Below are 25,153 nucleotides of genomic sequence, written 5' to 3'. Positions count from 1 at the left end.
ACGGTCTCCGGTCTCTGGCTGGGGAATGTCTTTGCCCCCACCAGCTTGGGTTCCGGTACCCTTCTGCTGACTCCTCACCCGGTGTTCTTATTTGGGTTCTTGGGTCCCTTCTTTGTCCCCCCTCTGGGTCTTTCTTCACTCCACTCTCTCTCTCTCCAGGGCTGCTGTTTCCTGCTCTCTGCATCTGACTTGTCCTCTGCAGCTGACTGACCCTGATTCTAAGTTGGTGCCCTCCTTATATATCCCTCTATGTGTGAGCTCAGGTGACCAGCACCCAATGAGCTCCTATCACTACCCAGACTGCTCCCCCTATCTGCCCCTACACTACATGGGATGTTCCTCCCCCCTCCCACTCCAGCCAGGAACAGGCTCGGTCGCACCTGCACATTTCTAAGTGGGAGTGCCGTCGGCCTGCTCCTCTGGAATGGGATGTATGTAGTGCATGCAGTCTATCTGAGCTCAGTTCCACACTCCTTCCTTACCCGGGAGTGGAATATCACACCTCTGGGTTGAGGTGCAATACCCCTGTAGCAGCCGAATCCTCAGGGTGCTACAGATACTGTATAGAAAGCTATATATTGGATGTTCCTTAGAAAGATACCTAAAGGGAAAGGGGTTGACTGGTCTAAAATGATAAGTCTGGAGTCACTCTGTGTGATTGTAGTCTTATGAACCCCCCAGTGCACGCACTGTGCGCTGCGAAAATTCGCCGGTTTCTGAGCCCGGATCGGCAGGTACGTATGCGTTATACATACTCTGGACAGAACTTGACTAGTGAGCGCAGCCTCTCTTCATAAACTTGTATTGAGCGAGGCCACGCCCACTAAACTGCTGCCCCCATTGGGCAGCTATGTCACTAGATAGGGCACGGCCTCGCTCAATACAAGTATATGGAGCGAGGCCACACCCACTTGTTGAGTTCTGCCCAGGAGTGACTGCAGACTTATCATTTTAGACTGGACAACCCCTTTAAAGGGGTCCTCAACTTTTAAAAATACCTTTGTTGTAAAAGTGGTCCTTAGCACAAGCTATTCCCTTTAACGAGCCTTGCCACTTGACTTAGGATAAAAGCCAAACCAGAATCTCAATTTGCAGACATATGTTTTGGGGTGTTGCCACTCCTCAGTGCAAAGTATGAGATGTGATTTGGCTGTATGAGAGGCAAGGCTCATTAAAACATCAATATTGACTTTTAAGATTTCTACTTCCAGTAAGTGGCGCTAGTGTTCAAGTCCTCTTCCTCTCTGAAGAGTCAATTTGAATATTACATTTCCCAGAGGAGCATTGCATGGCCTACACTGGCATGTTAAGCAGTTATCCCTCAGACCATAGTATTATATATGGCATACTAGCAGGGCAGCTTCTAAAGTGACATTTTTATGTCATTTATGGTATGTACCCATGGCCAGGAGCCGCTACGGTCCCAATGCTACTGAACAGCCACTCGGCTTCCGCCCTCATTTTATGAAAATGAGCGGAGCAGTTTTTTTTTCACATGCGGACTTTCCTCATAGATGTTAGTGTAGCACCCTGAGGATTCGGCTGCTACAGGGGTATTGCACCTCAACCCAGAGGTGTGATATTCCACTCCCGGGTAAGGATGGAGTGTGGAACTGAGCTCAGTTAGCTGCATGCACTACACACATTCCATTTCCGGGGAACAGACCGATGGTACTCCCACTAGAGAAATGTGCAGGTACGACAGTGTCTGTTCCTGGCTGGAGTGGGAGGGGGGTGGAACATCCCAGTAGTGTAGGGGCAGATAGGGGGAGCAGCCTGGGTAAAGCTAGGAGCTCATTGGGTGCTGGTCACCTGAGCTCACACATAGAGGGAGTATATAAGGTGGGCACCATCTTAGATCAGGGTCAGTCAGTCAGTTGTCAGTCTGTGAGACGTCAGTCTGTCAGAGTGTAACCTGAGAAGCAGAGCAGAGGAGAAGAGAGAGAGACCCAGAGGCGCAGAGGGGACCCCAAGAGCCCATAAGAGAGCTAATAGGGTGAAGGGTCGGCAACAGGGTACCGGATCCCAAGCTGGCAGAGGCTACAGCACACCTTAGCCAGGAACCGGAGGTCGTGGGCAGGATCTGCCACGATCACCCACTAAATCCACCCGGAAGGCAGACCAAGAATAGGGTCAGGGAGCCCAGAGGAGGCTTGACCAACAAGAGGCCCGAGGGAGCCGGACTTAGGTGGATCCCTGGTGGGAACGGCCAGAAGAAGGGAGAGACAGAAAGGAGCTCAGGACCACACTCCGGAGTTGCCTGGGAGTTGACCGAGTCCAGGACCTGGTGGACGCAGCACGGCTTGGGTGGTCACTGCTGTACACAGTGACCCGAGCAACACCAGTAAGTAAAACCCTGGAACTGCATTTTATGCCTCTGAGTCTCCTTGCTGCACCTTCACAACCACCATCCTCCACGGCTGACCCCCTGAGGCTATACCCCTCCCGTTGGGGGTTATACTACCTAAGCTGCACTCACATCATCAGCCTCAGTGGACCCTGCTGCAGCGGCGGCCGTATTGACCGCAATTCAACGGGTGGCGTAGTCGACACAAAAGAACATCTAGTAACATCTATAAGGACTGCCACACACTGAGCTTGACACCCTGGGCACGGACCGGGTCACAGCCACTCGGAGACTACAACCCCCATCTGATCCGGCTCCGGGTATTCCCAACAACACTGGCCCAGGGGGCGCGTCAACTTTGGCGTAGTCGGCAGGATCTCGTGCCCGCAACAACCGGGTACTGCGTGCCTGAAGAAAAGTACACCGTTACCTCAAAAAGAAGTCTCCTGCCGGTTCCGGAGGGTCCCCGCCAACGGACCCTATCACAGGTCGTTTCCCGCCGGTTGTCCGCCATTTGCAGCTTTTTCCCGCCATCCATGGAGTTTCCCGCCACTGGGAGACGATTCCCGCCATTTCCGAAGATTTCCCGCCTTGGAAGTGCGGACGCCATTATGGGCGTGCCAGAGGGTGGCAAGAGGCCACCTCCCATCGTGGGCCAGGTCGAAGAATGGCGCCAAAAGCGGAAACCGCGCCCACCAACAGAGACTGTGATGCTGGAAGTGTCCATCAGCGTAAGAGAACTGCCCCTGGAACTGAAGTTGCCCCGGGACCACCCTCAATGTGGGCGGAGACAGAACAAGAGAGCGAAGATGGGTGCAGCCTGGAGGAGTCTGGAGAGAGCGCACCCGGAGACAAGACGTCTGGAAGAGAGTCCAGAGAGAGCCTACCCGGAGATGGAGGGAGAGTCAGGCAGCACCGACCCAGTGGTCAGGAGCCTGTTGCAGGTCGCCACTCCAGAAGGCCTGCTGGAGATCCTAGCACAGCTCCCCCGAGACCGGGAGTGTGCACAGACCGCGCTGGAGGGCCTCGCACGGAGGATGGCCCGGGTGCAGCGAGAGACGTTGGCGGAGTGGAGCCGAGAGATGGCCCAGCAGACCGGAACCCGTCAGCGGAGCACGCCACCTGAGACGAGGAGACAGACCGCCTCTGAGGATGGCGCAGGAGGAATGAAGGCAGGAGACGGCGCCGAGAAGGGAGCTGAACGGACGGAGGCAGGTAAAGGGGACGTCTCTACCCCGAGCCGGGAAACCGCGTGCCTGCCCCAGCTCCCCGTCGCAGAGCCCGAAATTCCCCCTGCCGTGCCCGTCGCTGCATCGTCACCGCCGCCGACTAGGCCTCAACCGGAAACCGCGGCCGCGACCCCTGTGACGTCACACGCCTCGACCTCGAGCGTGGCCAAGCAGGAAATACCACCGGCCTGGTCGCAAGGCCTAGTACACCCGGGCGCCGCCATTCCAACAGCGCCCCCTACCTCCGCGGAGCCACCAGCCTGGTCGCAGGGCCGAGTAACCACGGGCGCCGCCGTTCTTACGGTGCCCTTTTCCTTTAGCGTGCCCCAAGCCTGGTCGCAAGGCCTGGTCAACCCGAGCGCCGCTACCACCACAGCGCCCATAGCACCTAAAGTACCGCACCTGGGTGAGGACCTGTTCGCCCAGCATACGTGCCCGGATGGGCAGCCCTTCATATGGCCACCGGAGTTTCACCATCCCCGACTCCGGAAAGAGAGACCCCTAGACGAACCCCTGATTCCGGTTCCGAAGCCCGCAAGGAGGACCTCGCCCCCGCTGAAGGAGGCACAGTTTGAGTGGGACCCCACTGGAGAAGACCTCATGGGGTTCACTCAGGAGACTCGGGCGGCCGCAGCGGAGCATGCAGAGTGCTGCCGGCAGCAGCTCGAGGTCTTCGAGAGGGAGCGGAGAGAGAGGCGGGTCCGAGAACAGCAAGCGCAGATAAGGAGCGCGGAGCAGAAGAGCCGGACCAGGAGGAATCCCCGTGCAGCTCATGGTCCCCCTTCCACCGGGACTGTGATAAAATTCAACATGCAGCATGGGTGGGGCTTCATTAGAGACCATCATACCCCCGGCGACGTCTTTGTGACCCGCAGAGACGTAGAAAGCCATCTGCCGGAGGGACACAGAGGTCGTGACCTGTATGTAGGGGACGAGGTCACCTTCACCCGGCACAAGTGTGCCAAAGGACCCTACGCCCTCCATGTGCATCGCCTGACGGAGGAGGAGCAAGAGGACCCGGACGGGTCTGAAACTGAAACCAACCAACAAGAAGGAGCAGGAGGACGCCGTCGTTGAAGTACGGTAGAGAGAGACTGTACATAGTTACCCGTCAGGGTATAAGAACTGTTCTAGTTAAAATATAGTCCCCGTTGGGACCAGCCAATTGAACTGATGCCCGTGTGTCCCTATTCCCACTGACCGAGGACTGAGAGCGGCCATATCCCCTTGTATATAGTTGCGCTTCCTAAAGCGCCCCCTACCGGTTTTATAGGGAACTGTTTTATTCCAAGAGAGACTGTCGCACTTTACCCGGTCACAAGTTGCACAGTGACCGGAGGAACCAGAAACAAGAATGTTATTTATATGAAAAGTTTATTGCTGATATATCTATATGATGTTTCCTATGTTTATGTTTATGAAAAAAAATTGTATGTTTTGGATGTTTATATTTTACAGCCCGAGGACGTGCTGTGATTTACCAGGGGGGAATGTAGCACCCTGAGGATTCGGCTGCTACAGGGGTATTGCACCTCAACCCAGAGGTGTGATATTCCACTCCCGGGTAAGGATGGAGTGTGGAACTGAGCTCAGTTAGCTGCATGCACTACACACATTCCATTTCCGGGGAACAGACCGATGGTACTCCCACTAGAGAAATGTGCAGGTACGACAGTGTCTGTTCCTGGCTGGAGTGGGAGGGGGGTGGAACATCCCAGTAGTGTAGGGGCAGATAGGGGGAGCAGCCTGGGTAAAGCTAGGAGCTCATTGGGTGCTGGTCACCTGAGCTCACACATAGAGGGAGTATATAAGGTGGGCACCATCTTAGATCAGGGTCAGTCAGTCAGTTGTCAGTCTGTGAGACGTCAGTCTGTCAGAGTGTAACCTGAGAAGCAGAGCAGAGGAGAAGAGAGAGAGACCCAGAGGCGCAGAGGGGACCCCAAGAGCCCATAAGAGAGCTAATAGGGTGAAGGGTCGGCAACAGGGTACCGGATCCCAAGCTGGCAGAGGCTACAGCACACCTTAGCCAGGAACCGGAGGTCGTGGGCAGGATCTGCCACGATCACCCACTAAATCCACCCGGAAGGCAGACCAAGAATAGGGTCAGGGAGCCCAGAGGAGGCTTGACCAACAAGAGGCCCGAGGGAGCCGGACTTAGGTGGATCCCTGGTGGGAACGGCCAGAAGAAGGGAGAGACAGAAAGGAGCTCAGGACCACACTCCGGAGTTGCCTGGGAGTTGACCGAGTCCAGGACCTGGTGGACGCAGCACGGCTTGGGTGGTCACTGCTGTACACAGTGACCCGAGCAACACCAGTAAGTAAAACCCTGGAACTGCATTTTATGCCTCTGAGTCTCCTTGCTGCACCTTCACAACCACCATCCTCCACGGCTGACCCCCTGAGGCTATACCCCTCCCGTTGGGGGTTATACTACCTAAGCTGCACTCACATCATCAGCCTCAGTGGACCCTGCTGCAGCGGCGGCCGTATTGACCGCAATTCAACGGGTGGCGTAGTCGACACAAAAGAACATCTAGTAACATCTATAAGGACTGCCACACACTGAGCTTGACACCCTGGGCACGGACCGGGTCACAGCCACTCGGAGACTACAACCCCCATCTGATCCGGCTCCGGGTATTCCCAACAACACTGGCCCAGGGGGCGCGTCATTAGTCTATGGTGAAAATCCACTTGCGGACTCTCAAGAGAATTTGACATACTGCAGGTCTGAAAGACGCACCGCATGTCAGTTTCTGCAGGTGTACGGAGACACGTAGTGGACATGGGATTTCTAGAAATCCCATCCACTGTGCTGTAATATCTGGCCACTGTGGGTTTGATGCTGCATAGACACACATCGTCAAACCCACAGCGGCTCCTGACCGTGGGCGCATACCCTAAGGCCAAGTTCACAGGTTCAGTATTTGGTCAGTATTTTACATCAGTATTTATAAGCCAAAACCAGGAGTGGGTGATAAATGCAGAAGTGGTGACGTGTTTCTATTATCATTTTCCTCTAATTGTTCCACTCTTGATTTTGGCTCACAAATACTGATCTAAAATACTGACCAAATACTGATCGTGTGAACATGGCCTTACGGTGAAATTTCAGTTTTAGTCTGAAATTATTTTTGGTCTTTTCTGTAGTCTTTATTGGTGGGAAAGGGACTAGGTCCTGAAGATGAAGGAGAATGCTCCACTTCCTATCCACCCAAAACAGTCCACGATTTGGAGGGCTTCATGAGTTTTCAAATGTAATTTTGTTTTCTCATATGTGAAAAATGGTCCATGCTTTCTTTCTTCATTGCAGTGGATCCATTTTATGGTTCTTGTGTCAGTTTTTACAATTCTTGTTCCATCTGTTTTTCTCACATGAAGACAAAAAATCTTCATTACACAGTAACATACCGACAGTACATGGTTGGCATGTTAAGTTTGATCCACAACATGGCATGTATGTTTTTTCTATATATTTTTTTTTCGTTTGCAAAATCGGTGAATTTGTGAAAAGGCACATTCATTCTAATGGTTCTATGATCTATCCTCAAAAAAAAACAGGTAGCACATCTTCCCAAAAAACTGATATGTGAAATTCTACAGCTGACAAAAAAAAGTCAAATATAGTAAGCGCTACTCACATTTTTGCTTACCATGCGGAATGGTGTTAGTCCCAGGATTTCATAGTGAAGAACAGTAAAACTGTTTATTTAGGTATCTACACTTGCACACTTGCAGTACATCCCCAAAAATCTGGGTGCTAGCCTCGAATTTCTGCTATCGATCAGTAATTACATATCAGATTTGCAGTATGCTGATCCAACATGTGTGAACATGTAAACATGTAGCAAGTAGTGTTGAGCCACCCCCGTAGTGTTCGGGTTAGGTTCGGTTCGTCGAACACCGGGATGTTCGAGGAACTGTTCGTCGAACTGTTCGTCGAACACCTTAGAACACCGTCGAACACCGTTAAAACCAATGGCAGGCAAACAAAAACACATAGAAACACATAGAAAACACCTTCAAAGGTGTCCAAAAGCTGACAAACTGCTCAGAAGACGCTTTCTTTAAAAAAGCCGGCCGGCAATTCAGCAGCGGCATACACCGGTACCCGACAATTTAGACAAGAAGGAATAGAGCCTCACACATAGATTAGATAGATAGAAACATGTCAGTCACATATATATGAAGTACAGTGACAGTGTTGCTTACTGTACTTGTCATTTAGTGTAAAGGATTTCTTAAAAAATATAATAGTGTTTTCATGCACTGTCTCTTTAAAAAAGCCGGCCGGCAATTCAGCATCTGTACCCGACAATTTATAACAGACAGAATAGAGCTTCACACATAGATTAGATAGATAGAAACATGTCAGTCACATATATATGAAGTACAGTGATAGTGTTGGTTACTGTACTTGTCATTTAGTATTAAAATAAAGGATTTATTATTAAAAAAAATTGGCGTGGGGTTCCCCTTAATTTTAGTCTCTAGCGGAGGTTAAGCAGACAGCTGGGGCAGATGTTTGAAGCCTGGGAAGGGGGTAATACCCACGGAGCTTCCCAGGCTACTAATATGAGCCCCCAGCTGAATACATAGCCTTTACTAGCTATTAAAATGGGGGACCCCCCAAAAAAATGACGTGGGGTCCCCCCTAATTTAATAGCTAGCAAAGGCTAGGCAGACAGCTGGGGGCTGATATTAATAGCCCAGGAAGGGAGCCATGAATATTGGCCCCCTCCCAGGCTAGAAACACCAGCCGTCAGCCGCCCCAGAAATGGCGCATTCATAGGATGCGCCAATTCTGGCACTTAGCCTCGCTCTTCCACGCTGCCCTGTAGCGGTGGCAGGGGGTAATAGGGCTGGGGTTGATGTCAGCTTATAATGCCAGCTGACATCAAGCCCAGGTTAGTAATGGAGAGGCGTCTATAAGACACCCCCATTACTAACCCCATAGTCAAAGTTAAAAGAAAACACAAACACCCAGAATAAAGTCCTTTAATTGAAATAAAGACACAATCCTTTATTGTTCTAAATTAAACCATACTTACCATCACGCCCATTCCAGCTGAAGCCAACGATCTCCTGCAATAAAAGAAAAATAATAAAGCAACATCATCCTTACCTTTCCATGGTTCCCACGACAGCTTCAGCTCTGCTACATCGAGATGACAGGCTGGACCGCAACAGAACGCTGCCATCCAGCCTGTCATCCCGCAGACACTGAGAAGCGCAGGCATTCCTATGAATGCGCCATTTCTGGGGCGGCTGACGGCTGGTGTTTCTAGCCTGGGAGGGGGCCAATATTCATGGCTCCCTTCCTGGGCTATTAATATCAGCCCCCAGCTGTCTGCCTAGCCTTTGCTAGCTATTAAATTAGGGGGGACCCCACGTCATTTTTTTGGGGGGGGTCCCCCATTTTAATAGCTAGTAAAGGCTATGTATTCAGCTGGGGGCTGATATTAGTAGCCTGGGAAGCTCCGTGGGTATTACCCCCTTCCCAGGCTTCAAACATCTGCCCCAGCCGTCTGCTTAACCTCCGCTAGAGCCTAAAATTAAGGGGAACCCCACGCCAATTTTTTTAATAATAAATCCTTTATTTTAATACTAAATGACAAGTACAGTAACCAACACTATCACTGTACTTCATATATATGTGACTGACATGTTTCTATCTATCTAATCTATGTGTGAAGCTCTATTCTGTCTGTTATAAATTGTCGGGTACAGATGCTGAATTGCCGGCCGGCTTTCTTAAAGAGACGGTGCATGAAAACACTATTATTTTTTTTAATAAATCCTTTACACTAAATGACAAGTACAGTAAGCAACACTGTCACTGTACTTCATATATATGTGACTGACATGTTTCTATCTATCTAATCTATGTGTGATTCTCTGTTCCTTCTATTCTAAATTGTCGGGTACCGCTGCTGAATTGCCGGCCGGCTTTTTTAAAGAGACGGTGCATGAAAACACTATTATTTTTTTTGATAAATCCTTTACGCTAAATGACAAGTACAGTAAGCAACACTGTCACTGTACTTCATATATATGTGGCTGACATGTTTATATCTATCTAATCTATGTGTGAAGCTCTATTCTTTCGGTTCTAAATTGTCGGGTACCGGTGTATGCCGCTGCTGAATTGCCGGCTTTTCGTGTTTCACTGTGAGCACAGTTCCCATCGATTTGGGCAATCACTGTAATGCCACAACCACCATGGCTGTGGCATTACAGTGAGTGGCAGACAATCCCTGCATGATTGGTGCTCTAAATAGCGCCAGACATGCAGGACACGCTTTTGGTGCACGAACAGTTATCGAACATAACCTCGAACAGCCGAATTTTTTGCAAATCGTTCGGGTTCGTCGAACAACTCAAACACCGCCCAAAACAGCTCGAATTTGAGATTGGCGAACAGTTCTAGTCGAACACCGCTCATCTCTAGTAGCAAGCTCCATTTTGGCTCTATAAAAATTGAAATACGGCAAGTATGCTATTTGTATAGGTTTGCCATTTTTGTCTTTTTAACTATGCATGCTATGACAATATTAATACAGCTTCACTATTTGCCACATTGATTAAAGCACTACACTACTTTCTGAAGTAGAATGCAACAAGTATGTTTCCTTTCATAAGGGCTTGTGCAAACGACCCAAAAAATCGGATGATTGCTGTCGCTTTGACAGATGGCACTAATCCTCTTGTTACTCTGTGGGGCTGTGCACAAATCGATTTTTTTTTCTCGGACCAGGGTGGTCCGAGGAAAAACTTGTAGCATGCACAATTTGCCTCCGAGAATTGGATGGCATTCACCCATTCAACTATATGGGTCCATGGAAAAAATCAGGCCGCTCTCAGATGGCATCCTAGTGCAGTCCAATTTTCACGGACTTATACTATAGAGAAGGTGGAGTAACTTTTTGTAATTTCTCCATCTCTAAGAAAATCGGATCACACTCTGATCAAACTGTGATACTGTGATCAGAGTCTGATCAGAGTGTGATTAGTGACGCGCCCCCTGGGCCATATTCTTTAAGGGAATACCCGGAGCCGGATCAGATGGGGGTTGTAGTCTCCGAGTGGCTGTGACCCGGTCCGTGCCCAGGGTGTCAAGCTCAGTGTGTGGCAGTCCTTACTGATGTTACTAAAGTTCTTTATGTCGACTACGCCACCCATTGAATTGCGGTCACTACGGCCGCCGCTGCAGCAGGGTCCACTGAGGCTGATGATGTGAGTGCAGCTTAGGTGGTATAACCCCCAATGGGAGGGGTATAGCCTCAGGGGGTCAGGTGCAGAGGATGGTGGTTGTGGAGGTGCAGGGATGATGGTAATGAGAGTCAGAGTCGGGTTGTGCAGTTCAGGGTTCTTTACTTACTGCAGATGTTCCGGTCACTCCGGCCTTGAGTGACCACCCGAGCCGTGCTGCGTCCACCAGGTCCTGGACTCGGCCAACCCCCAAGTAGTTCTGGAGCGTGGTTCTGAGCTCCCGTTCTGTCCTGTCCTCGTCTCTGGCCTTCCCCACCAGGGATCCACCTATGTCCGGCTCCCTCGGGCCTTTTGTTGGCGAACCCTTGTCACTGGGTTCCCTGACCCTATGCGTGGTCTGCCTTCCGGGTGGATATGGTGGGTGGCCGTGGCAGATGCTGCCCACGGCCTCCGGTCTCTGGCTGAGGTGTGCTGTAGCCCCCACCAGTTTGGGATCCGGTACCCTGTTGCCAACTCTTCACCCTTTGATTTAGTTTGGGCTCTCAGAGTTCCTTCTTTCTCCCCCTCTGGGTCTTTCAAACTCCTCTCTCACTCTTGGCTCTGGGGCTGCTCTGCTCCTCTGCTCTCTTCCACTCCTCTGCAAAGACTTACTGACTGACTTCTCACAGACTGACCCTGATCTTAGATGGTGCCCACCTTAAATACTCCCTCTATGTGTGAGCTCAGGTGACCAGCACCCAATGAGCTCCTAACTTTACCCAGGCTGCTCCCCCTATCTGCCCCTACACTACTGGGATGTACCACCCCCCTCCCACTCCAGCCAGGAACAGACTCGGTCGTACCTGCACATTTCTAAGTGGGAGTACCGTTGGTCTGCTCCTCGGAAATGGGATGTGTGTAGTGCATGCAGCTAACTGAGCTCAGTTCCACACTCCATCCTTACCCGGGAGTGGAATATCACACCTCTGGGTTGAGGTGCAATACCCCTGTAGCAGCCGAATCCTCAGGGTGCTACATTCCCCCCTGGTAAATCACAGCACGTCCTCGGGCTGCAAGATATAAAACATCCAAAACATACAATTTTTGCATAAAAAACATAATAAAACATCATATAAAACTTTTCATATAAAACTTTTCATTAGAAACATTCTTGTCTTCTGGTACCTCCGGTCACGGTGCAACTTGTGACCGGGTAAAGTGCGACAGTCTCTTGAAGAAAATGGTTTCCTATAAAACCGGTAGGGGGCGCTTTAGGAAGCGCAACTATATACAAAGGGATATGGCCGCTCTCAGTCCTCGGCCAGGTATTAGGAAAGGGATGACCGCTCTCAGTCCTCGGTCAGTGGGAATGGGGACACACGGGTTAACAGTTCAGTTCTCTGGTCCCAACGGGGACTATATTAGCAGCAGTAACAGTTCACTGTGCCCCAACGGGCAACTATATACAGCTTCTACTCTGCTGTACTCAACGACGACGTCCTCCTGCTCTTTCTTTGTGGTTACCTTTAGCTTCAGACCCGTCCGGGTCCTCTTGCTCCTCCTCACACCGCAGCTCCTCCTCCGTCAGGCGATGCACATGGAGGGCGTAGGGTCCTTTGGCACACTTGTGCCGGGTGAAGGTGACCTCGTCCCCTATATACAGGTCACGTCCTCTGTGTCCCTCCGGTAGGTGGGACTCAACGTCTCTTCTTGTCACGAAGACGTCGCCTGGGGTGCGGTGATCTCGGATGAAGCCCCACCCGTGCTGCATATTAAACTTGATCACAGTCCCGGTGGAAGGGGGACCATGAGCTGCACGGGGACTCCTCCTGGCCCGGCTCTTCTGCTCCGCGCTCCTTATTTGGGCTTGTTGTTCCCGGACCCGCCTCTCTCTCCGCTCCCTCTCAAAGACCTCGAGCTGCTGGCGGCAGCACTCTGCACGCTCCGCTGCGGCTGCCCGAGTCTCCTGAGTGAACCCCATGAGATCTTCTCCGGTGGGGTCCCACTCAAACTGTGCCTCCTCTAGCGGGGGCGAGGTCCTTTTTACGGGCTTTGGAACCGGAATCAGGGGTTCGTCTAGGGGTCTCTCTTTCCGGAGTCGGGGATGGTGAAACTCCGGTGGCCATATAAAGGGCTGCCCATCCGGGCACGTATGTTGGGCGAACAGATCTTCTCCCAGATGCGGCACTCTTGGTTTTATGGGCGCGGTGGTGGTGGCGCCCGGGTTGCCCAGGCCTTGCGGCCAGGCCTGGGGCACCTGGAAAGTGAAGGGCACCGTAAGGACGGCGGCGCCCTGGGCTACTTGGCCCTGCGACCAGGCCGGTGGCTCCGCGGAGGTAGGGGGCGCTGTTGGTATTGCGGCGCCCGGGGGTACTAGGCCTTGCGACCAGGCTGGTGGTACTTCCTGCTTGATCACGCTCGGGGTCGAGGCGTGTGACGTCACAGGGGTCGCGGCTGCGGCTTCCGGTTGAGGCCTAGTCTGTAGCGGTGACGTTGCGGTTACGGGCACGGCAGGGGGTACTTCGGGCTCTGCGACGGGGAGCTGGGGCAGGTACGTGGTTTCCCGGTTTGGGGTAGAGACGTCCCCTTTACCTGCCTCCTTTCGTTCGGCTCCCTTCCCGGCGCCGTCTCCGGCCTTCAGTCCTCCTGCGCCATCCTCAGAGGCGGTCTGTCTCCTCGTCTCGGGTGGCGTGCTCCGCTGACGAGTTCTTGTCTGCTGGGCCATCTCACGGCTCCACTCCGCCAACGTCTCTCGCTGTACCCGGGCCATCCTCCGTGCGAGGCCCTCCAGCGCAGTCTGTGCACACTCCCGATCTCGGGGGAGCTGTGCCAGGACCTCCACTAAGCCTAGTGGGGTCGTTGCTTCTAGCAGGCTCCTGACCAACGGGTCGGTGCTGCTCTGCTCTCCTCCCGCTGTCTCCAGCAGGCCTTCTGGAGTGGCGACCGGCAACAGGCTCCTGACCACTGGGTCGGTGCTGCCTGGAGTGGCGGCCCGCATCAGGCTCCTGACCACTGGGTCGGTGCTGCCTGGCTCTCCCTCCATCTCCGGGTAAGCTCTTTCTGGACTCTGCTCCAGGCTTCTTGTCTCCGGGTGCGCTCTCTCCAGACTGCTCCAGGCGACACCCATCTTTGCTCTCTTGTTCTCAGTCCTCCCACTCCGAGGGCGGTCCCGGGGCCACTTGGTGATTGTCAGCTCCAGGGGCAGTTCTTTCACGCTGACAGACACCTCTAGCATCACAGTCTCTGTTGGTGGGGGCGGTTTCCACTTTTGGCGCCATGTTCGGTCCTGGCCCACGATGGGAGGCGGCCTCCTGCCACCCTCTGGCACGCCCATAATGGCGTCCGCTCTTCCAAGGCGGGAAACCTTTGGAAATGGCGGGAATCGTCTCCCAGTGGCGGGAAACTCTGCAGATGGCGGGAAAAAGCTGTTAATGGCGGACAACCGGCGAGAATCGACCTGTGATGGAGTCCGATGGCGGGGACCCTCCGGAACCGGCAGGAGACTTCTTTTTGAGGTAAACTTGTTCTTTTCTTCAGGCACGCAGTACCCGGGTGTTGCGGGCACGTAATCCTGCCGACTACGCCAAAGTTGACGCGCCCCCTGGGCCATATTCTTTAAGGGAATACCCGGAGCCGGATCAGATGGGGGTTGTAGTCTCCGAGTGGCTGTGACCCGGTCCGTGCCCAGGGTGTCAAGCTCAGTGTGTGGCAGTCCTTACTGATGTTACTAAAGTTCTTTATGTCGACTACGCCACCCGTTGAATTGCGGTCACTACGGCCGCCGCTGCAGCAGGGTCCACTGAGGCTGATGATGTGAGTGCAGCTTAGGTGATATAACCCCCAACGGGAGGGGTATAGCCTCAGGGGGTCAGGTGCAGAGGATGGTGGTTGTGGAGGTGCAGGGATGATGGTAATGAGAGTCAGAGTCGGGTTGTGCAGTTCAGGGTTCTTTACTTACTGCAGATGTTCCGGTCACTCCGGCCTTGAGTGACCACCCGAGCCATGCTGCGTCCACCAGGTCCTGGACTCGGCCAACCCCCAAGTAGTTCTGGAGCGTGGTTCTGAGCTCCCGTTCTGTCCTGTCCTCGTCTCTGGCCTTCCCCACCAGGGATCCACCTATGTCCGGCTCCCTCGGGCCTTTTGTTGGCGAACCCTTGTCACTGGGTTCCCTGACCCTATGCGTGGTCTGCCTTCCGGGTGGATATGGTGGGTGGCCGTGGCAGATGCTGCCCACGGCCTCCGGTCTCTGGCTGAGGTGTGCTGTAGCCCCCACCAGTTTGGGATCCGGTAACCTGTTGCCAACTCTTCACCCTTTGATTTAGTTTGGGCTCTCAGAGTTCCTTCTTTCTCCCCCTCTGGGTCTTTCAAACTCCTCTCTCACTCTTGGCTCTGGGGCTGCTCTGCTCCTCTGCTCTCTTCCACTCCTCTGCAAAGACTTACTGACTGACTTCTCACAGACTGACCCTGATCTTAGATGGTGCCCACCTTAAATACTCCCTCTATGTGTGAGCTCAGGTGACCAGCACCCAATGAGCTCCTAACTTTACCCAGGCTGCTCCCCCTATCTGCCCCTACACTACTGGGATGTACCACCCCCCTCCCACTCCAGCCAGGAACAGACTCGGTCGTACCTGCACATTTCTAAGTGGGAGTACCGTTGGTCTGCTCCTCGGAAATGGGATGTGTGTAGTGCATGCAGCTAACTGAGCTCAGTTCCACACTCCATCCTTACCCGGGAGTGGAATATCACACCTCTGGGTTGAGGTGCAATACCCCTGTAGCAGCCGAATCCTCAGGGTGCTACAATTAGCATCACCCTTGCCTAAAGAAGAGAAATAATATATACTGTACACTCCTCAACATTAAAATTACTACTTGGAGAAGGAAAGTCATGGATTTATGGAAATCACAAGATCAATACACATGTTAATGATAAGCAAATGTCGAATGATTGAAAACAAAAATTTGCAAAACTTATCAGTTTATTTAGAATCAAGTATGAGTACCCCATGAAGGAAAACCTCTTCAGACATGTCTCGCATCGAGCGCATCTGGAACATCATTGGTCGGGAATTGCAAAGAGAGCTGCCAGCAGCAGATTTTGATGAATTGCATGTCCAAATGCATTTAGCGGTGGCAGAACATTTATAACCTCATTAATAGCATGATAAAGCATCTAAGTATGTGTATTTGTACTGTACAAAATAAATCAAGGTGTTTTGAACATATTGTTTCATCATTTCATATTATTAACATGTCTATCTTGTGATTTCTTTAATTCCATGATTTCTCCTTCACGATGTTGTGATTTCAATGTTAAGGTGTGCATGCACCATATTCTCTTCTTTCTTAAAAAACAAACACAAATTTGTTGCATTCTACTTTAGAAAATAATGAAATGCTTTAATTAATTAATGTGGCAGATCAGGATGATGTATTAAAATTCTCATATAGGAGATTGAAAAGACACTGTAAATGGCAAACCTATGCAAATAGGGTACTTGCTGAAGTGCAATTTATAGGGCGTAGACATACAGCCGTATTTCAAGTGCGAGGATCGCATCACAATCCTCTCCTGACCTGAGTGTGACAGCTGCATAGTAATACACCATGCTGTCACGCTCAGGTCAGGAGATGTGCTGGACCAGTCCGTGCACTGTGATGCGATCCTCGCATGAGAAATACGGCCGTCTGTCTGCGCCCTTACAAGATGGCACTCATTAAATCTTCACATGTTCACACGTGTCGGATTAGAAACTTGGACATGGAATTACTAATCGGTAGCAGAAATTTGAGCTGTGGATGTGACGCGCCCCCTGGGGCCGTGGGGTACTCGGCAGCCGGGCCGGTCCTTTTCGGGGTAGTCACGGTGGCAGTGACCCAGTCCGTGGCCCCTGGCGGTCAAATAAAGAGAAGGGGAATAAAGTTTTTGGGATAGTGTTTGTGACACCAACCGTGCTATGCGGCTATATGGGGCCGCCGCTGCTATGCAGATCCACTGGAGCTGATGGTGACACAGCAGAGTTGGGTCAGCTCTCTACAGGCAGAGCTAAGCTCCAGGACAGTATATGATGAATTGTGGAGGTTGATGTTGTTGGTGCCGTGTAGTGCAGGGCTGAGGGCGCAGATAATGACCAGACAACAAATTAATGGCAGTTTCCTCTACAGTACCTTTACTTGCGGTTTGTCAGAGCAGACCGGGGCACTGGTACTAGCTGGTAGTAGAGGTCCGGGCGGCCTAGAAGCAATTTGGGGGTCCACCTCGCCAGGTGGAGTTGTAGGCCTTCCCTCTGCGCTATCCTCTTTGGCCCTGCTGCTTAAAGCTATGCTCCGGCCCTCGTTCCTGAGCAAAACGTTTATTCCTCACCCGTATAGCAGGCAGCTCGAGCCTTCTTCAGGTGTTGCTCCTTCGTGGAGGCACTGGGCCCTAGGATGCTGCTGAGCCGCCGGGCGTCTGGTGGGGCCAGGAGACCTGCAGTCTCCTGCCCTCTGGATTTAGCTGCCGGGCTTTCAGACTCCGTTGTCCAATTCCTTGCGCTTTTTCCTCTGGGGCGAGCTTGATCACAGCTCCCTTCCCCAGGTTCTTCCTCGTCGCTCTCCTGTCTCCAACTTCCTTGAACTAACTTTTCTAACCCCGCCTCGAGGTTCCAATTTAAAGGGGAGGAGCTCCCCTTTCTGGTCTGGAGCCAGGAAAGTGTTGGATGCTGGTATAACTGATCAGGGGACCCCTCCTTGCTTCTAGGCATGGCATCACCCCCTGTGAGGGAGGCTATGCCAATGTGGCAACCGGACTCCTGGGGTGCCACAGATGTGCTGCATGATTGCACCAGATCTGCAGCAGAACTATCCCCATTGTCAATCAAGGTGCCAAAGTCTCTGCTTTTCTATGCGGAATCAATGTAAATAAGTAGCAGATTTTATTTTATGATGCAGCTAAAACTCCATGTGGAAATTTTCCATAGCATTTGAATGAAATCCAACTGATGTGTAGGATGCAGATTGAACATTACAAATCCATCACATGTGAACGGTTCTGTATAATATTTTCCACGTTATTAATTGCCAGACCTGAAGGTTCTATTAAAAGTTCATTTTAAAATTGAACCGATTTTCATGTGGGGTTTTTGGCTGCACCTCCTCCTGCTATGTAGGATTTGATGATAATTGAAGGGTCTGGGCTGCACCACCAATATTTTTTGATGTCTTACCTTTTAGTAAAGCTTCTCATCAGCTGCTACATTCCAGTATTCCTCCATTTTCTTTAGAGCCCACATTTTTAACATTTGTTTTCCTTAACTCATTGGAAAGTGCACGGCGTTAAACCTGTCTTTAACTACTTGTAAATTACAACACGGAGAAAAAGCACAGGGCAGTGCTAGAAAATCTCAATTAGAAAGTATAATTTAATAGAACGTGTATTGAACCAAATTCATCGATTAATGCAGATGATATAGCGCTCGCATTGATTCAAAGCAAACGATTTAGTGCTGAGAGCTCGGAGCCAAAACGATGCTACAAAACTCAGTTTAATGCTGTCCTTGAGAATTCCTTCACAAAGAAATTCTTTGTAATGTTCAGGGAGTCGGCAGAATGCGGTATATGTCAGTCTGATCCCTGAGGATTGGATTTTGTACTCTTAGAGCTGTTATGAGCCTACATTATATCCAAGGAGTAATTTTCCTTAGGGGTGCCCGGCTCGCTTGTGTCAATATTACAACATTTTAAGTCACGTACAGTATATGCTTCTGGGAACAGAACAGGAGCCAGCCAGACTCATAATGGTCTGCATTCATTAATAAAGGCAGAAGCTTCTGTCCCTCCATTGCCCACAACAGGGATGCCTCTCCGGTCAGATGGGACTCGTACACACACATTTAAAGAGAGCTTTCTACTGAGTGGGCAGGAGATGAAATGTAGGACTTGCAGGCATTTCCGAAATCAGCTATATGCCTGAGCATAGGGATGACCTTAATGGGTCAGAGTAGAATGCAGGTCAAAAGACTTATTATCTGGACTGCTGGAAAGCAATTGCTTTTGTAAGGAAGGGAAAAAAGCAGGATAATAAGAAGAGCGCTTAAAGGCAGAGCACACATTGTTAAAAGCCTTGTGTCTGTGCTATGCAGCTTAGATAAGAATAACACGGATATACAAGGATCACACAACAATCCATTACAACTACACGTTGTTCAGAGACGTAGACATGCTTGATATCATTTATCCCGGACAATGCTATGCTGGCAGGCAAGGCATGATGACACTTGCAGTACCACATCAGCTGGATGGCATCGGATGCCTGTCCCACATAGGTGAATACCATTGGCGGTAGATCGAATCCTTTGCATCAGAAGCACGTAGTAGACCGTAATTAGTTAATCAGTAATGATAAATTACTTCTGTTTGTGTTCTTGAACTATGGAAAAAAATAACATGCTGCTCCAGCGCTGTCACCATCTGTTGAAAGGATTTTGTACTGTGTGTCTGGTGTTTTCTGCGTCTTTCTTCTACAGTCAGACATCCAGATATAGCGTCTGTTCATTCAGCTTGTTGTTTTTATGTTAGTTAAAGAAGTCACATTAAACTTCATTTGTATTGTTTATTGCTGATTCAGGGACCAAAGTACCTCAAATACTGGATGGTTGATCAAATATAAAGTGGTTGAAGATTTTTGGAAAATCTTTGGAAACACCACATGTCTCAGTAATGTGGGGATTTTAATTGTCTTGTCTGACAAGTGACTTTTAGCAGTATGAAACAGATGATCTGGGGGCTTCTAAATAGACCACGTCTGTTAAAGGGAATCTGCCAGCAGTTTTTTTCTATGTAATCTGAGGACAGCATGAGGTAGGAGTTAAAACACAGATTTCAATGATGTATCACATGTCAGGCTGTGTGCTATTGTTTACTTACAAAAAAGGTTTTATCATCTGGTGATTATCATTGCCTGGACTACAGCGCGTGAGCCCTGGTCTGGCCACACCCCCTCCTGTGATAAGCGGCTCACTGTCTATAGACAATGTACATACAGACCTGGTGTGGGCGGGAGCGGCTTTCTCAGCTCTGCTGTATTGCTAAATCTAAGAACTCTGATTGTGTCAGAACTGCTGCACTCAGTAAACTAAGTGATGCATTGTTGGATTCAGGGTTTCTTTGCCTACATAATATAGATCTCTTTGAAATGCTGTTGTGTTTCAGAGAAAACGCACTTTGAAAAGCTGGTCAGTGACTATAAATCTTAGATGACTAGTACAAGGCAGGTGCCCAGCTGCTTTTCCCTACGTAACTGACATGTCTCTCTGTATACATACATATAGAATTCTCATTCTAGGGGAGCCGGATAGGGAGAAGCTACTGGGGTCTGCCTGAGACTAGTGATCTATAACATAGAGGCCCCAATTCCTTTATGCCAGAAAACTGTCATAAAAACTTTTAAAAAGTCTTTTTGCGCAACACGAAATTTATCACTCCATTTTCACTCGGCACCAATAAAGTGGGCAGAGGTTTAGGGGGACGGGGCGTGGCGTGACTACCTCCACTCATCAAATTAATGACAAGAGGTGGCGTTCCTTAACACATAAATCTTACACCAGTTCCTGAGTAGAGTAAGATTAGTGGTGAGGCACACATAGAGGCACACACAACTTCGTGCTTCACCTGATTCATTAAGAGGAGTACACCTTGCCTTAATAAACCAATGTCTCGCACTTCACCCCCTATCATGACAGGTGAGAAAAATACCAGTCTTCATGAGTCGGAGACATGGTCATTGGCTGGCCTTATATTTCTTCTGAAAATCCACAACATTTTATAGTAAAACATACACGGCTCTAATAATGCTGCCAGGCTCTGACTCAGGCTGCCCGTGGTTTGGGACCATGAATCTACTGTTAATTTAAAGTAATACAATAAGAATTACTTACCTGTATAAAACCATTCTGCTCTAGTGAGTGTCTCCACTCTGCTGCTCCCTGGCAGTCTTGGTCCTGTCTACAACTTCTACAACTTTGCTATCAACTTTTTATTTAAAAAAAATGCCCTATCCCTCTAAGCCTAAATGCGTTAGCTTTTAACTGTAACAGATGCCAAAATGTTTCTGATGCCCACCCATTACCTTTTAGGTCAAATAGTATTAAACGCCAAATATATCTCTATTTCACATGCTATATACACTGCTCAAAAAAAAATAAAGGGAACACTCAAATAACACATCCTAGATCTGAATGAATGAAATATTCTCATTGAATACTTTGTTCTGTACAAAGTTGAATGTGCTGACAACAAAATCACACAAAAATCATCAATGGAAATCAAATTTATTAACCAATGGAGGCCTGGATTTGGAGTCACCCCCAAAATTAAAGTGGAAAAACACACTACAGGCTGATCCAACTTTGCTGTAATGTCCTTAAAACAAGTCAAAATGAGGCTCAGTATTGTGTGTGGCCTCCACGTGCCTGTATGACCTCCCTACAACGCCTGGGTATGCTCCTGATGAGGTTGCGGATGGTCTCCTGTGGGATCTCCTCCCAGACTTGGACTAAAGCATTCGCCAACTCCTGGACAGTCTGTGGTGCAATGTGATGTTGGTGGATGGAGCGAGACATGATGTCCCAGATGTGCTCAATCAGATTAGGAGGAACCCAGGGCCAACCGCACCAGCATATGGTCTCACAAGGGGTCTGAGGATCTCATCTCGATACCTAATGGCAGTCAGGCTATCTCTGGCGAGCACATGGAGGGCTGTACGGCCCTCCAAAGAAATGCCACCCCACACCATTTCTGACCCACTGCCAAACCGGTCATGCTGAAGAATATTGCAGGCTGCAGATCGCTCTCCACGGCGTCTCCAGACTCTGCCACATCTGTCACATGTGCTCAGTGTGAACCTGCTTTCATCTGTGAAGAGCGCAGGGTGCCAGTGGCGACTTTGCCAATCCGGTGTTCTGTGGTGTTGGGCACCAAGCGTCCTGCACGGTGTTGGGCTGTGAGCGCAATTCCCATCTGTGGACGTTGGGCCCTCATACCACCCTCATGGAGTCGGTTTCTAACTGTTTGTGCAGACACATGCACATTTGTGGCCTGCTGGAGGTCATTTTGCAGGGCTCTGGCAGTTCTCCTCCTGTTCCTCCTTGCACAAAGGCGGAGGTAGCGGTCCTGCTGCGGGGTTGTTGCCCTCCTACGGCCCCCTCCACATCTCCTGGTGTACTGGCCTGTCTCCTGGTAGCGCCTCTAGCCTCTGGACACTATGCTGACAGACACAACAAACCTTCTTGCCACAGCTTGCTTTGATGTGCCATCCTGGATGAGCTGCACTACCTGAGCCACTTCTGTGGGTTGTAGAGTCCGTCTCATGCTACCACAAGTGTGAAAGCACAACCAACATTCAAAAGTGACCAAAACATCAGCCAGAAAGCATTGGTACTGAAATGTGGTCTGTGGTCCCCACCTGCAGAACCACTCCTTTATTGAGTGTGTTTTGATAATTGCCAATAATTTCCATCTAATGTCTATTCCATTTGCACAACAGCATGTGAAATTGATTGTCAATCAGTGTTGCTTCCTAAGTGGACAGTTTGATTTCACAGAAGTTTGATTTCCTTGGAGTTATATTCTGTTGTTTAAGTGTTCCCTTTATTTTTTTGAGCAGTGTATGTTTGTAATAATGTATCTAAATACAGTAATAGAGAATTTACTAAGACAGACATATCATACACGAGTATGCTTGAATTAAATGCAACTAATGTTTTTGGAGACATAAGCCACTTAATAAATTAGTTGCATCTTTGCCCTTCGTGATCTGAAAAAAGATTTTAATAGATTTACGCTACAATTCATCAATTTCCAGGGAAAAATAGACTAAATATATTGAGCCACAGAAGATGGCACCCTGTCCTACTAAACCCTGCCAAAAGTGGCAAGTTTTCTGTACAAATGTTGCTTGCATCTTTTATGCCAGTTGTCTAACATGAACCCAATAATAAATGCTCCCCCACGTGCTGATCAGTAAAGCATAGTGAGGACAATCAGAGCAAAATAATTAAATAATTAACACTGCATTTTTCCTTATTTTTTTCGTAATTATCCTTAGTATTAACTTTAGTCAGACTGCCCTACTAAAGAACTAGAGTATCCTCTGGTGGGCCCTGGATCTTAAACAATAATGGACCCAAAAGTTGAGCAAAAGACAACCATGTCTAGCGGTGACTTTGGAGCCATTCAATTGCCACAATGATTTATTTTTTTATGGGTTGATCCACAAGCAACATATTAAACCTATATCTTCACATATTCCAGGGAAAACAAGAATAATTGTGCTGGGTGGACCCAAAAAAACCTCATGACGAGGATAGTTAGATATTTGGTTGTATCAGTATCACATGTGTACAGTTGATGAGCCCAACGGGGGAATTTTTCAAGACTTGTGCATAGGACTGGAACGAAGTATGCCAAATTTGTGAGGGGGGGAGAAAAATGTAAATGTGTTGGACATGTTATAGTAATTTGGTTGTGCTCAATATAGTAAACGTGTGTTCTGTGGCTGGCCATGCCACTAATGTAAAGCTCTGCCTACTTTTAGCAAATTGTTGGTACTGGCACAAAGGGCAAAAAGTCTCTTTTGGGGGGAGGAGAAATATCTGTTGAGCCAAATTTGCAATTTTTTTTGTGCTAAAAACTCACATGACAAATGACAAATTCCCCCATAACTTTATTTTACTGCTGCTATAATGATATATTCACAAGTTTATCAATTTTAGACTCATAACATTATATAAATCTGCAGTTTTGTGCTTGAAATATGTCTGAAACTTTGTCATCTTTGTATCTTTAAAATGTGGTGAATTGCTTTCTATGACCTGACCAATCGTGTGCGATCCATATATAATTAACCCTTCCCTTCGAGATGTTTGTACATATCCTGTCCTTATTGATCAATTGCTGTGGCATTGCTTCTTCCTGGCAATACAAATTCACTGTTAAATATTTATTATAGTCTTGATTACGTTCCATGCATTACTTTTTCAGTTATTTTCCTCTAGAAATGCTTAAGTATGTCTGGCACAGGAGACGCATGTTACAAACTAAGTAATTTTTCTTATTTTGTTGTCTTTCAGAACCACACAATGACCCAGCATAGCAGTTAATGCAAAACACAGACTCATCTGAAGATCATTTGGAGGCACAGAAAAGGGAACACATTTTAATCTTTGCACGAAACTTTGATTGTTTATGTATATTATCCCAAAAAACATTGTATTTTACCATAAACTTGTATTATTGGAACTGTTGGATGTTCATGTGTTTGGACTTTTGAGCACCGGATAAACTTATTGTATATACAGTGTTGCACATGTATTATGTTGTTCAATATGAAAATAGTCTTATAAAGGCAGCCGACTTGGGCCCTATTCAAGGAGAAGGAATCGAAAAACCTGAGAAGGAAAAGGCTGACGTAAATGTGCGTATTTGCAGGCAAACCAAGAAAAAGGTTGTTTTTATTCCAGCTGTATTGCAACTGCCTTTTCAGTCAATCTTGGTCTTTAATTGTCATTTTAATATAAAACAGCTGACATTTTTTTTATACTGCAGCAGACGATTCTTGCACAAAATTAAAAAATTAAAAAAAAAAAGCTTTTCTCATTAAATGGAAGAAAATCTTGAATAAGGCCTATATAAATATATACATACATACATACATACATATATATATTTGTAAGCCTTGCGGTATGGCAGATAGCATTACCATATATGCAATAGTTGTTATGTAGATTGTCCCTCCGACTTTTCTCTGGAAGACCATTTTGTTGCTTTGTGTGTCCGAAATTTTTTGTTTCCCTTTTTTTTCTTTCCTTTTTTATATTAATAATTACACACAGCCAAAATTCTTGAATCTGTTACCCGACTTGTATGTTACTGTTATTAATGTTTACTCTGCCGTCTAAACCTGGAGATTACTGGAATTGTTTTCCAAAAGAAAATAAATTCAATTTATCAATTAATCATATTTTTGCATTTATTTATTTTTGTTATTAATGGCTGCATAATCGTAGACAGCTGTGACGTTACAAGAACCAGTGTTGGTAAGAATGCATCCATCTCAGGTGGGATTTGGTCTCCTTGTTAAGACTTAGTTCTATCACTACATTGTATGGAAAGATTCAACTGCAGCACCAGCGTACGTGAGTGGTCCTCATCCATGTCCTAATTATATATACTGTGAGATATATAATATACGGAGCTCTGGCAGTAGGTATTGCTTGTTCCATATGCAAAGCAGAACTTTTTCATCTCTTTAAGTCAACCTAGTAAAATGAGTGAAATGCAAGCAAACAGCCTAAAGAGTAACCTAGAGTATTGGTATTGGTTGAGTGTGAACGCTCAGCTGTGAAAA

The 25,153-nt window shown here is 48.5% G+C and overlaps 1 protein-coding gene across 3 annotated transcripts in view; it reads left to right on the top strand.

Moving 5' to 3' along the window:
• Positions 1-24,766, top strand: part of ZNF521 (zinc finger protein 521) — a 477,609-nt gene extending 452,843 nt beyond the window's left edge. For all 3 annotated transcript variants that reach the window (XM_073679187.1, XM_073679189.1, XM_073679190.1), the window contains one exon: positions 23,877-24,766. In XM_073679187.1, the coding sequence (XP_073535288.1) occupies positions 23,877-23,906 (30 nt within the window). In that variant the 3' untranslated portion in view covers positions 23,907-24,766. The remainder of the gene's footprint in view (positions 1-23,876) is intronic.
• Positions 24,767-25,153: the final 387 nt, after the last annotated feature.

The sequence above is a fragment of the Phyllobates terribilis genome, unplaced genomic scaffold (genome assembly GCF_046119375.1).
Source record: "Phyllobates terribilis strain yellow unplaced genomic scaffold, ASM4611937v1 Scaffold_4__5_contigs__length_816908805, whole genome shotgun sequence".
Lineage (NCBI taxonomy): Eukaryota > Metazoa > Chordata > Amphibia > Anura > Dendrobatidae > Phyllobates > Phyllobates terribilis.
Note: the sequence above shows the minus strand (reverse complement) of the source record. Positions and strands in the feature narration are given on the sequence as shown.